General features: G+C 43.2%; 1 protein-coding gene across 18 annotated transcripts in view; it reads right to left on the bottom strand.

Moving 5' to 3' along the window:
• The window catches only part of DIP2C (DIP2 acetate--CoA ligase C (putative)), a 1,028,010-nt gene that overhangs the window by 555,792 nt on the left and 458,468 nt on the right, over positions 1 to 13,750 (bottom strand). For 16 of the 18 annotated variants that reach the window (XM_085631929.1, XM_085631931.1, XM_085631933.1 and 13 more), the window contains one exon: positions 5,195 to 5,305. The exons of the other annotated variants lie outside the window; for them this stretch is intronic. In XM_085631929.1, coding sequence (XP_085488055.1) covers positions 5,195 to 5,305 — 111 coding nt within the window. The remainder of the gene's footprint in view (positions 1 to 5,194; positions 5,306 to 13,750) is intronic. 18 annotated transcript variants of the gene reach the window in all.

The raw sequence follows: 13,750 nt of genomic DNA, 5'->3' as shown, positions 1-13,750 counted from the left end.
GAATGCACCGTATTTCATAAATACGCTGCATTCCTGCCCTTTCACATTGGCATTGGGCAGCGCAGCAAGATGGCTTGCAGCACTGCCCTACCCCAATTCCTCATAAATGAGGCCCTTTGTTTTTAGCTACACTTTTGACTACACCCCCATGCTCACTGACCTTTGGTTTGCTAAACACTGTTTAATATTATTTCCCCAGCGTAAAAATTATTTGCAGGGGAAATAGGGGGCGTTTATGGTTGTCCATAGTGGTAGATGATGAGGAATACCAGGTTCTAGACATTTTTCTCAGAAGGGGGTCCTTACGCCTAAAATATTTTGACAAGGTGGTCTCAGCATCAAAATGTTTGAAGACCTCTGATGCAGAGTATTGAATACACTTCATGCCTCTTTAATTCCACTACCAGACACTCCAGGTCCCTTTACCCTCTCTTACAAGTTTCCTGCATTCTACCTTTGTGACAGCTTTTTCAGGTTTCTCTACCTTCGTCTTTCCACTTTGTGAGTTTTTCAGTCTTTTGTTCTCAGTAAATGGCGGATGCAGAAAAATAAGTGTTGTGCCCCCATATTGAGTCTCGTTGGACCACACTGGCTCAAATTAGGCGCTGCAGTAGATCTAAGTGTCTTACAACTGGCCGAGAGCTTGAGAAAGTAAAACCTGTTCTATTGCTGTTCATCTCTTGACGACTCGTCAAGAGACATGCGGAGTACCTCTTCGTTTTCCCTGCAAGTGGCAAGATGTGAGCTTCCAGGGGGGTGGATTTGACATCAATCAACTGCTCCCAGGCAGAACACACTTCAAATTAAAGGACTTTCTGGTTGTCCACGAATTATACTATTTGTAGACTGTTGGTCATTTGGAGTGGAAAAAGCCTCCATTACCTTGCTTCATAAATATTACTCTACCCAATGCACGCACTAAATATGCATGTACGCTGCTGCGTGTGCCCTGATGCGGACACGGCAAAAAGTTGATTCACTGGGACTGGAGGAGGAGTCTAGTCCCAGCTCAAGAATAGCTGTGGGCATCAGAATACATCACATCCCCCAATCAAATCCTGCATTGCTTGTAATGGAAGAAGCAAAACTACAATTCCCAGAATGCTATGTGCCGATGGCCTGCTGACAGGGACACATGAAACGGTAACAGTTTTCAGCTGTGGAAACTAGCACAAAATCTATATGCAACCATAAAACTGCTTTAATGCAAGCATTATGTGATTCTCACATATTTTCAAAGCAATATGTGAACCACACCTAAAACAACATTGTACTTCTGTAGTGTTTAGAATTCTAGCAGAGGCATAAACGCACTTAAACCTCCGATGAAACTAGAACCTAAATAAAAAAATTAAACTTAAAACATAAGAGGTGTAGTAATACTGGCAATTTTCCATTAAAAAAATTCACAAACATCCCCTTCACGCTAATCCACACTATATTATCCATCAGGATTCATTCATTTGAGATACAGTTAACACGTCCCCAACACTGAGCGCCAGGAGACCCACAACCTCGTATCAATCTAAGACAATTACAGGAATGTACCAATGCGACTACAAACACTATTTCAAAGCACTATTTTTAGTTCAATTGCTTGAAGGAAGCAGACTCTTTTTCCAACCAAGAATTCAGCACATTTCCATTCAATGTCTGAACGCTTTTCTCTAAACGCTTCTCTTATAGCAGGTACTGCCAGGAATCCAATTTATCTCGAGTCATTTCCTCCTCTTTGAGATTGAAAGTCTGCCTTTCTGCCAGACAAGGGCAGCAATACAGCCCTCCAGGCTTGGAGGTGCATGAAAAATGGCTTTCCAGCACAGACAGGGCTGGAGCACTCTGGCTAGAACATTGGATCTATCAGGAGCATTTAATACAGTGCAGTGCAAGAGCCTCCTACAGAGGTGGGCAGAAGGTGCAGGTGTCACAACCCATTCCCTTATATAGGTTAGTCTGTGGTATAACAAACTGATTCTCTCAATTTACTTTAACCCGCTACAGCACTGTCTATAGCAAAGGAGTCCCTCGCAAGCTACTGGTAGCACTCAAGGTATCTGTAAGTAGTTCTCCTGCGTGCAGCCCAGTAAAATAAATTGGAAGCTTTTACTCGGTTGAATTAATAGATGTATACCAAAATTGAAAAGCATCCATTTGGGACAAAAATATGTGCATTTTCAGAACTGATGTTATGTTATGCCTATTTGTATAGTGCACTGTTCACCCGTGAGGGTATCCAGGCGCCTGAGTAGGTTTGTAAGTGAGTGTCCTCTGAGAGGACACTCACCTACGCACCTGTCCTCTGAGAGGACACTCACCTACGCACCCACTCAAGCGCCTGGATATCCTCACAGGTGATTAGTGTGCTATACAAATAGACCCAACATAACATAAGATCAGTTCTGAAAATGCACACATTTCTGTCCCAAATATATGCCTTACAATTTTGGTATACATAAGCTGACTGGAGAAAATGATTCAATTGGCAATAGATATATTTAAAGCTGATAGGTGATAAAAATCTAACGGTGTTGGGGAGACGTATTACTAATATCATTAATGTGGTGCTAGGGTCATTGCCACTATGGCTGTTAGGTGTGACCCCTGCAGAGGCTTTCCACATTGACAAAGCATTGTTTTACATTACTGTTGGCACCCCTGCGTGATGCACTGAGGTGATCACTGCTGGTAATCTTTGCATATGGTGGCCACTAATTTAATAATGTCTGATGTGGGAACTATTATATCAGTAGGCGGGGGATTTTCATTGAACTTAAGTAGCTTCTTTTGTTGGAAAAGTTGGTGCCTCCTGGTCTATATAGTGTCTATATGGTGAGTGCCTCAGGAAACTGACTCTTCCCGGGGGTTAAATGCTTCTTCCAGCTGCTTTACCTTATGCCACTAAAACACCAAAGCAGGTTCACAGCTATGAAAACAATTTTGTACACACAAAACTGATTCAAAGGTTTTCACAGAGTTTAAATTAACATTAGATGTCTGCTTCATAACCATCAAAGTCTGCATGTATCAACATTGGGTAGATGCTAATGGGCAAAAGCATCCAGGCAGGCCTTTAGTGGAAAATGCCCTACCACCACTACTGAGGGGGGAGGATCCTTAACCATGTGAAGTGTCTCTCTCCAAACGAGTTCAATGCTTCCATGTAGAAATGCCTTCCGATTCATGCGAGGTCACTATATTTGTATTTTGATGCCTTTTTCTTGAAGTTTCTTGAAGTTGCACCTTCTAAATAAATCTGTTAAAACTTTTCGCTTAGTTTCCATGACTCACATATCTGTTTTCTTCATTTTTAGTGTGAGCATTCCCAGGCACCCCGCCTCAAGTTAAGGTGCCCCTTTTGCCCCTAAATCACTCCCTCGATCATTCGGTGAAGGTCCCCCGTGCCTTCGTGCCCCCTAAAATAACTCCCTCGAACACTGATTCAAAGGTTTTCACAGAGGATACATTAACATTAGATGTCCACTTCATAACCATCAAAGTCTGCATGTACCAACATTGGGTAGATGCTAATGGGCAAAAGCATCCAGGCAAGCCTTTAGTGGAAAATGTCCTACCACCACTACTGAGGGGGGAGGATCCTTAACCATCTACAGGGAAAAATTTCCCCTGTCTTACAGAAGTCTGACACAAACCAGCTAAAGTCCACTGCACCTATCCAATTAGTGGCAGCGGGCTTGTAGTCAAGTGGCATATTCGATAGAACTCTAACTACCTTAAAAAGGCCAAGCTTTACAATGGCTACAAAAACACAGAGGGGATCTGGATAGGAACTATACATACCATTCCTCAATGGCAACCCACTAATGACATATTTAAACTACTATATGTACCAATCACCTTTCCAGAAAGAGTTAAAGCCACAGGAGTCGTTTTAGAGAATACTTTGAGTGTAAAGCATCAAGTAAACCTAATAGGTAATAGCTGCAATAGCTACATACACCAAGAGACAGTACTTTATAACAACCCCACTACTCTGACGAGGGTGGCTCGGCTCGCTGGCATACCCCCTCCAGTCACGAACACTCATATGTTCCACTGAACCAGGATCTACCACTGGCCCTCTGGTCTAGCATTGGCCCCTCTGCTCTACCATTGGCCCCAATATGGGCTTTGTTCTTCTCCCTTCCTCACAATTCATTCTTCCTCTCCTTCTGGGGTGCGGGTGACTCACAGGACAACTATTTTTTCGGTTGTTGTTCTTAGTTTTCGTCTATTGGCATCTGTATTTCCCCCTTTTTTTCTTATTTCTGAGACGTAGTCTTAACGACAAGGAGACCTGGGAGACATAGACAGTGCCTTTTGAATGAATATATCTTTTGGATTGCACCTACGACAGGGTGTGGCAAGGGATAGAGGTGGGAATTGGCATTAGATCCGGATGTATATACTAAACGTTTTTGCTGCAACTCACCTCTATTATTACAAATTGTCAAATATGTGGCTGCCAGTGCCTCTTTGAATATTCACCTGTGGACATTCCAACCTATAATATGTTCTTTAAAATAGTGCCACAACAACTGTGAGGTTGAGCCATGTTTGTAACAAATGTCTTTCAAGACCAAAAAATGGCAATAAGCAGATGTTTAAAAAATAAATAAATAAATAACTTCACTATTATTTATCTGGGCCGCAGAAAGAAACAAAAGTCAAGAATCCAGAAGCTAAGAAATGCAGTGACTACAACAACAGTAGGAGGACAACATTACAGACACGTATCAACACCATCTCAGTAGTGGCTTTCTGCCAAGATCAGGATCAGTTGAGGCTGCAACACGACCCAAAAAGCATTCTAAGCAAGCTTTAAAATCTATCAATCAAGCTGAATCTCACAATCAACTGACAAGTATAAACAAAATTGCAGATCTTTTCCAACCCCAACACCTATTCCTTGTTTAGATGGCAAGTGATTCACTTTGAAACCAGTTCCGGAGTTGCTGCTAGGAACCCTCGAAATGAATAATGTTCAATTTTTCCAGAGACTCCAGTGCTCTTATTTCAAGGACCAAAGTGGTGACATCCTTGCTGCTTGGGTAATTGTGCGCCAATTCTTTGTTTAAAAGGGTTATATCAATCCACATAATATCAAAAATACACGAACACCAGTATTTTTACAATACAACAATAATGTACAACCCCATCCAATCTGCACTACTAAAAAGTCTTAAACGTAGCATACCTGATCTATAGCGTTCATCTCTTGACCCCGAGGACCTGCGACGGTGGTATCTGGAGGAGGAGGAAGGGGTAACAGGCGTACGTCGTTCTTGAGGCATTGATGGGTCTAGCCCTGTATTAGTGAAAGGGATATATTTTAAAATTCGTACAGCTAGCCAATTCACTCTATAAAAAAAAGATAGTAAGTACCTTTATGTGTCAACACTCCCCTACCCACCACCAACCCTAGGATTTGTAGTTCTAATGCAAATTCAGACCATATGACCCTAATATCAAGTGAGGCGTTTCAAGGCATGGGTAAAATGGGCAATGCCCCCTCATGCCCCCACCTCCAAGGAAAGTGAATTTTCTCTCCCCCCTATTACTCGGTTTCAATTTTTTTGCCCTCTCTCTGCTTACATCTACCTCAGAATCTCTCTTCCCAGTGCTGTATTGCCTCTTTTTGCATGATTACCCCCAAAGTTGTAAACGGATGCTGCTGGTTTTTCGAATCCGAGTTCACAGAGGTCTGCTAACCAGATCTCAGTGCCAGTGTTCTGACCCTAAAAGGTATATGTTTGATTGGCTTACACCTAAGTGGTATAACATTACTTACTTATAAGTCCTTAGTATATGGTATCCCGGGTACCCAGGCAATGCAAGTTAAAGTGTCCCCCTACGGCTGCAGCACAATGGATGTGACAGTGTGAAAACATGCCTCCAAGCCTGCCACTGCAGACTGGCAGAGCAGTTTTCAACTGCTAACTCGACATTGCCATTTAAAGTAATAACAAAGCCCCAAAACTCTCTTTTAATATATATGTCGCCCCTAAAGCATCCTAACAGTAAAGAAAATAAAAATGTCACTTTTACTGCGGAAACATTTGTAGCCCCATTGACAAGTACAGGGTTATATGCTGACAATGCATCTGTGCTAATTTCTGAAAGGGAATACTAAAGTTGATACTTCAAGGTATCAAAATAATTGTTATATTAAACCCAACTGGATGCCCAATTCAAATTTAATATAACTTATTAAACAAATGGACAGAGACAGCAGACCAGCTGCCAAACAGGCTTTTCTGTGGGCATGTAGGCCTCAGGAAGCCACACCTCTAGCGTGGGCAACCAAACTCCACGCACAAAAAGAGGGGTTCTGGCATCTTGGGAGTTGGTGGTATAGTGCCCTTTTTGGGCATAAATATGGCACCCTTGGCACCCAGAGTCAGTTGGATGACATCCTGATACAGCACCTAGGCCACAAAAGCAGAATAAGCCCGTTCTGACTAGTCAGTAGCCACTATCACTTGATTGCCTCTGACCGCCGATGTGCAGTCCTAATGCGCAAAAGCTGCACTCGAGTCTGCTGCACCTGGGAAAGTCATAGGAGTACAACTGCTGGACCTGGGAAAGTCGTAGGAGTGCAGTATGATCACCCAAAAGTGACAAGCCTCCACCAAAGAGAGAACCTCTGGTTTTGCTGCGACTGGAGACCAGTAGTCCAATGGGAACTGGACGTTTGCTGGACCAAAGAGGACTCTGAGGGACATCAACCTCATGGCCAAAGTTGCCCCCTTGGACCGTTGACCAATTAGACTGCCGTCGAATGCACAGCATCCTCAGCATTCTGTATCCAGACCACTCCATTAACGTCTATGGTGGTTGGCTCATAGAGCCTGGAACTGGACCAGAGACTGCTTTGGTGGCAAGGTAAATGCCCTACAATTTATTTCTGGTCCCCTTGGCCTTCTTCCCCCGTTGGAGTTGGGCACCCAAGCGGGCCAGAGTGGCTGAACATAACACGGTTTTACAAAGTTTCAAACTCTGCAGTTACCATTGATTTTTTAAATTTTGCAGTGATTTTCGATTCACATAAAAATCTATATCCCCAGAACCCTGTGGCCGATTTTATTTTGTGGTCTCAAAATTCATAAAAATAATATTTATTTATATAAACTAGTGTCAGAGTTCTTTCATGTTGTATGACTGTCTTGTTTCATTCTTTTTGTGCTTCTAAATGTTTTACACTTGTTCCTTTCTTTAAGCTTGACTGCTCGAAGCCACATCAGGGCTGAGCTAAGGTTTAACAAGACTAACTGGACTGAAGGCAATAGCAGTATTCCATGGTGAGGTCGCACAACCACATCACACGCCTTTCCTCACAAGTGTCATGTTAACGATTTTAGGACCACAGCCAAGACATATTTTGCCAATTTTAGTGTGACTACTTTTTGAAAATGTAATGTATGGTTCAATTTTGTTTGGCATTGTACATGCTAGAATTAGCAGAAAATGTGAAATAGAATTCAAAGTAGTTCGACCAGGAGGGCTCAATAAATGCTAAATCCTTAAGATGACACTGAAAAGCATCAATAAATCTTGGATGGTTTGTAAACAATTCCTTGTCCAAGATTAGCACAAGGTAAAGTGTCTTCTTAAGAAAGAAAGTTACCATGCTGGGTTCTCAAGAAAACTAGTATAGGGTCAGCATTTTGGTGGCCAATTGAATTAACTGAAATCCTAAAGGATTATGATACATTTTGGCATGTTTGCAAAACCAGTGAATTTCTGTGGAACTTAGAATAAAGAATTAATAAGGATGCTGAACATCTGAGCCCTTTGACAACAAAGCAGCAGTATGTCACCATAAATTACAAGCGCCTGGATACCCTCACAGTTGATGAGCTGTGCCGTACAAATCTACATAACAATTATATTTACAGGTAACCTTGTCACCAGTAAACACGTTTAAGGGTTACTTTGGAATGTAGGAGGCCAAGCTTCTAAGGTAAGATTTAGAACTGTCTTAATCCTAACTGGGTGATGGAGATTATGAATCAGCGAGGCACCTAGTAGGTTCATGTAAAGTTGCATTTGAATTGAAGGGCCAAGCCTAGATGTATTTACCATGTAAAGACCAAATGCTGGTATAGACACTTGATATTCTTAGCCACTGCTCTATGTCAAGTAAGTGAAAATGTGGTTTCCCTCCACTTTCACCATGTGAAGTTGCACCAGAATCTGACAGCAATCTCATGCATTGTATGAGCTCTGGTTTGGTAACAAATCACTCTTATGGTTTCCGAGTACAGAAACATAACCTCAGGCACTAATTCAAAGCAGTCATTACGGAACTTACGACTCATATAAATCTATCTAGAAACGAGTTTCAATTCATATTGGTGCAATAATAGCACTGCAAATGAAGTTCAGCTGATTGCATATGTAGCTTCATACACAACCTTTGTCAAAAAGCCTTACACAGACAGGATCTTACATCACCTACTAGGTCTGCCAATGCTCCTAACGGCGGTTATGAAACCCAGGCTTACTGGTACTATTGGGTTCCGTTCAGAGTTGATCATGTATTTTAAAAACGTGTGCTACAGACACATGTACGGAGAACACGTTACAACTTTACTAAGGCTCATTGATTCTATAATCAACAACCGCTTTACCTAGATCACTTCATAACCAAAAAATAGGGCCTCAATACACTTTGGTGGTGATTAGTCAGACAGTTCGGATACAAGAACAAGACTCAATAGTGGTACTGAGCTACTAGCCCTGGGATGTGCAATTGTGGAGACCAGGCATGACTGGGGAAACTTGCTGATGCGGAGATGGCTCGTTCTCAAAGTAGGAGGAATCTGTGAGTGGGTGTTGTGTTTCAAAATGATAAGTGTACGGATACAATAGTCACATAAGAATGTTACAGCGGCACTCTTGAGCATGCTAGGTTGGATTTTGGTTTCACATGACATGCAGGAAATCCTTCTGGCAAGTCTGCAACTGTTAAGATTTTCAAACTAGTACATGTCACACCAGTCAACTGATTCATTATCTGCATAGCAAGCACTTGTGCACGGGTATGAGAAACGTGCTATTTTGAGCATTGTGGCCATAAGTTGTTTTACCATGTCAGTATATGAGTGTTTTTGAATGGGTAAGCAAGTATGACTAAGGGCATATATATGTGCATGCGTTATTTATTTTTTAATATATCTATGTTAGTGTGCAACAGCTTTTGTAATCGTCAGCTCATGTGCAACCCCTTAAGTGACTATCATTCTTCCACCTCTAAAACCCCGCTTAATTTCCTCTTAAGCCTTCATAACTTTATTTCCACAACAGATATTCAAGCCAAATTTCAGTCCTTTTTCCTCCCTAGAATGGGAATTCTAAAAGTGCCCATGGTTTGTGGTTTTCCTTTAAGGGATTTGAGAAAATAGTCAGAATGTGGCATTTTTTTTTAATGTTTCGACCATTTATCAATTAATTTGGTAATCGCTAGTAAATACAAACGGGTGAAAAGAAAGCCATGGACGAAAACAGCTTCTGGGACCCCACCACCTGGCCTAGGGGGTCCGGGTATTCCTAACAAGCCCTCGTGTAGTCTTTTTCTTTAAGTCTCGGGACCAAATCCTAAGATGGCTGCAAATATTTCCTGGTTGAGGTGGTGGCAGCCAATCAGATCTCACTCCGAGATCTGTCAATATCCGCAGAGCCTTCGCGTCCCTAAAGATACAAAGTTTATTTTTCAGTAATTACTCAAAAACTACTTGATGGACTTACACCAAAACACAAAAACACTTTTTCTGGACCTAGATCTAGCTTTCTGACAAATCTGGTATACATCATTTCAGCAGTTTAGGCTGTAGCTGTGTCTAAAGTACCTATGAGAAAATGAATGAGGAAATGTGTTTTGGGGACCCACCTCATTTGTTTTCCCCTCGACCCCTGCTTGACTGATCACCCCGAAACTTTTTCAAATGCAAACTAGGCTAAAAAGAGCACTTTTTGGAATGTTATGTCAAGATTCGTCCCATGAAGTCAAAATTATTAGCAACACAAAAATGCATTTCCTATAGAAACACGATCCTAACTATAACTACCCGGAGGAGGAGGAAGGGAGGGAGAGAGGGGAAGAGAGGGGGGGAGAGAGGGAGGGGGAGAGAGAGGGAGGGGGAGAGAGAGAGAGAGAGAGAGAGGGAGAGGGAGAGCGGGAGAGAGGAGAGGGAGAGAGGGAGGGAGAGAGGGAGAGCGGGAGAGAGGAGAGGGAGAGAGGGAGGGAGAGAGGGAGGGAGAGAGAGAGAGAGAGAGAGAGAGAGAGAGAGAGAGAGAGAGAGAGAGAGAGAGAGAGAGAGAGAGAGAGAGAGAGAGAGAGAGAGAGAGAGAGAGAGAGAGAGAGAGAGAGAGAGAGAAAGAGAGAGAGAGAGAGAGCGAGCGAGAGGGGGGAGAGCGAGAGAGAGAGAGAGAGAGAGCGAGTGTGTGTGTGTGTGTGTGTGTGTGTGAGTGATATAGAGACAGCGAGGACCCTTGTGACACTCCACACAAAACAGGTACACTGACGTAAAAAGGGCTTAGTTGGATGACCTGAGAGCGATCTTCTGGACAAGGGATCCGTTCAGGCTTTTACACCTACCCGGAAGCAACTCCGGGTGACTCTTTTTTTGCTTTGGAGTTGGGTAGTTATGATTGTACAGATCCACTGCACCGTCTACTCTCCGTGGCCTTCTAGGCACCACCTCTTCCTTCTCTGTACCATCACACAGTAGAAGTTATTCCAGGGTCGGCAGGTCTGAAGAGGTGAACCACAAGTGTGCATCGGGCATGGGTACCATGGTGTTGAAAGGTAGAGACTAGTGAGACAACGGTTACACTACTGATGGGTTGGTGACCGAAGGGCTGCCGTAGTTGTGTCTGTCAGATGGACATGGCTCGAAACCCAAATAGGTTGGAGCAATCTAATGGCGGGTAGGACATGTGGGGAAAAAAGGGTTTACCTCAGCAAGGTTGGGGACGCTGTCTTCATATTGTATGTTCAGAGGTGTGAAAAGGCGTGGTGCAGATGAACAACGTGGGAGGAGGTACAGAGGACGGGATGTTGCCTGGTAGCATTAGGAGTTTAGAAAGTCAAATATTTTACTACTTTGCTTGGGAAGATTTCAACATGTTAGGTGTAGCATCTTTAAAGCGCGCATTAAAAAAAATTGAATGAACTATTCCTTTCTTCACTCTCACCAAGAGACCTCTTTCCTGTTGGGCGGAACGGCTGTAGTTTTCTATTTCCATTTAGAGACATTTTCTTTACAGTCCTCCTTGTTATCCTGAGTGGCCCTGGAATGTGACAATCCATGGCCTGTGAGTGTGACCACAGCCATTCCAGTGTTTACGTTCACCTACTACTGCTTTAATGGACCTTGACACAAGTATGAGTAAATGACGAGCAATTGTTACTGGAGTTCAATGCACAGCACTTAGAACAGGGTCGCTTTAGGACAAATAATTAAAACTCCTGAGAAGCAGTCAGCCCGGAAACCGCGCAGCTCTATCCGATATGGATCGTCACCTCTCCCTTCGCACTGCCTGCATAATGTGCTTTAAGTGTTAATTAGATAGTGTAGTTCGTGGATAAGCAGCACACGCATTACACTAAAGTAGAATGTCTGGACTCATTCCAGAGGCTGGCTCTGTGCCTCGAGGTTGGTAGTGACGGTGAGCGGATATCCGGCGGTATAAAAAGCCCAGTCATTGGCTGTGACCGGGAATGGCTGTATGAGTGTTAGAACGCCTATTTCATATGCAGAGCAGCTTATTAGCAATGTTCTAATGTTTTCCACACAGACGAGGATTTCACACATACAACGTTGTATGTAAAACTACATACACACACACACATTAATGTACACACACAGACAAGCCCATTTAAAAACTCAAAACCAATGAAACACAAAAATGCACTCACTTCAGTTCTACATTCACACAAACACGTGCATTCATGCACAACATAACTGCGCATCCATGCACCACATACACTGATGTAAAAACACAACACACACTTACAGCCACCAAAACATTCAAGCACACAAAAAGACAACGCGCCTGACAAGGTCGTGTTGAGCAGTGTTTTCCCAACTGCGTTTCGCCCTGCAAAATGCCCGTTTGCTGCAGGATGTAACATTTATTATACCCGGGACTTTGATCTGTAAATCGAGGTAATTGCCATTAATACGCATGGCTGTTAATCGCGCACACAACACCTTTTGCGCCCTGAGAAGTGTTTGACGACACCCAGGCCAAATGCAGCTTAATTTGTTCCATGTCTGTGAAAAACGTAATTGAGACTGACTAAATAGTAGAAAATGGCGCAGCGAGAGGATAATATTTTGTACTGAGCAAACTGTTTCCAGAAACAATTAACAAATGGGTTGTTTGGTGATTTAAGTGTGAATCCAGAAATAGGCCTCTGGGTTCTGTGCTGGCATTACCCCGCCCACCGTGTCTCCAGCGCCCTTCACTCCAACAGCGAGTGCGTGCGGGCTCCTGTGAGTGATGGACACGGGCTCCAATGTGGAGGAAGCGGCCGATCCCAGAGCTGGTTCGCCTGCGTCTGTGGATCAAAAGTTACAAGACCGTCTTACGTCTCGAGTTGACCTTTGATTAAATAAATCAATGTGTTAGGCAAATTAGAGTGTATTTTCGAGTGCGGTGTGCTATGGCCAATGTTGACGAATATGTTATTTTATGCAGAGTTGGGGAGATGCGAGCCCAGTATCAAAAGGCTGTAAATCCCGCCATCGACTTTAATAAATCTGTAGGGCTTGGAAGGGAAACACACACATGCACATGTAGCGCAAAATACAGTCGTTTAATGGCAAATTCCCATGCTTGTACGACTATCACACACTGCCTGGTTTACCAGCAATGTAACATTTTTTGAAGCGTCAATGTGTGGCAATACATAGGGCAATGGGGCATTTTAAGAGACATGATGCTGATCCCAACAGCTGTGGCCTGCGCCCTGAATGTTGGTGCATCTGGGGAGGTTCATTGTTTGAGTGGAACTTCTGGAATCAAGGTCAAAACAAAAGGCAGTCTGGGACAGAATACACTTCGCCCAGAATTCATTAGGTGTACTGCCAACATGGGGAGGTCTTCTGTAACCTTGAGACGAACTTTCTTGCAATGTGTGCAGGTGCCCTAAGAGGCAGCAGGCCTTTACCCAGCCTTCCAGCTAAAAGAGACTTAAGAGGCATTTATTTTTAAATACAGAAAGCTCTCTCATTTGCAACCTCACATTTGCAATGTATTATGTGTTTTTGCCAACTGTTCAGTTTTTAAATACGACCCTAGAAATCCTCTGGTGCATGAGCCGGAACCCCGGCTTGATTCTCTATTACAATTCACTGGCTCTGTAGCCTGGGACCACCGAGCATCCACATGTGCCATCTGATCAAATGTAATGTAGAAGAGTTTGGGGCATCACCAGGACTATATGAAATAAGACGCTAGGGCCAGAGGATTGCAGGTTACATTTTTAACCTCATCACAGCTTAGAAAACGAGAACACGAAATATTACATTGCTAAAGAGAGAACTTTCTGCCTTTAAAAAAATGCAGAAGGGTTCCCCCTGTACACAGCAAATGCAGAACGGTCTCAAAGGTACAAGAGAAATCCTGGGCTGGTCCATAGTCACACTCATGTTCAGATCTGATTCAAGACAGCACCAGTGCCTTCTTTTAAAACACACACCCCCACTGAGTCCCACACAATCCTTATCAATATGTCGTGGAC

This window comes from Triturus cristatus, chromosome 10 (genome assembly GCF_964204655.1).
Source record: "Triturus cristatus chromosome 10, aTriCri1.1, whole genome shotgun sequence".
NCBI classification, from domain to species: domain Eukaryota; kingdom Metazoa; phylum Chordata; class Amphibia; order Caudata; family Salamandridae; genus Triturus; species Triturus cristatus.
Note: the sequence above shows the minus strand (reverse complement) of the source record. Positions and strands in the feature narration are given on the sequence as shown.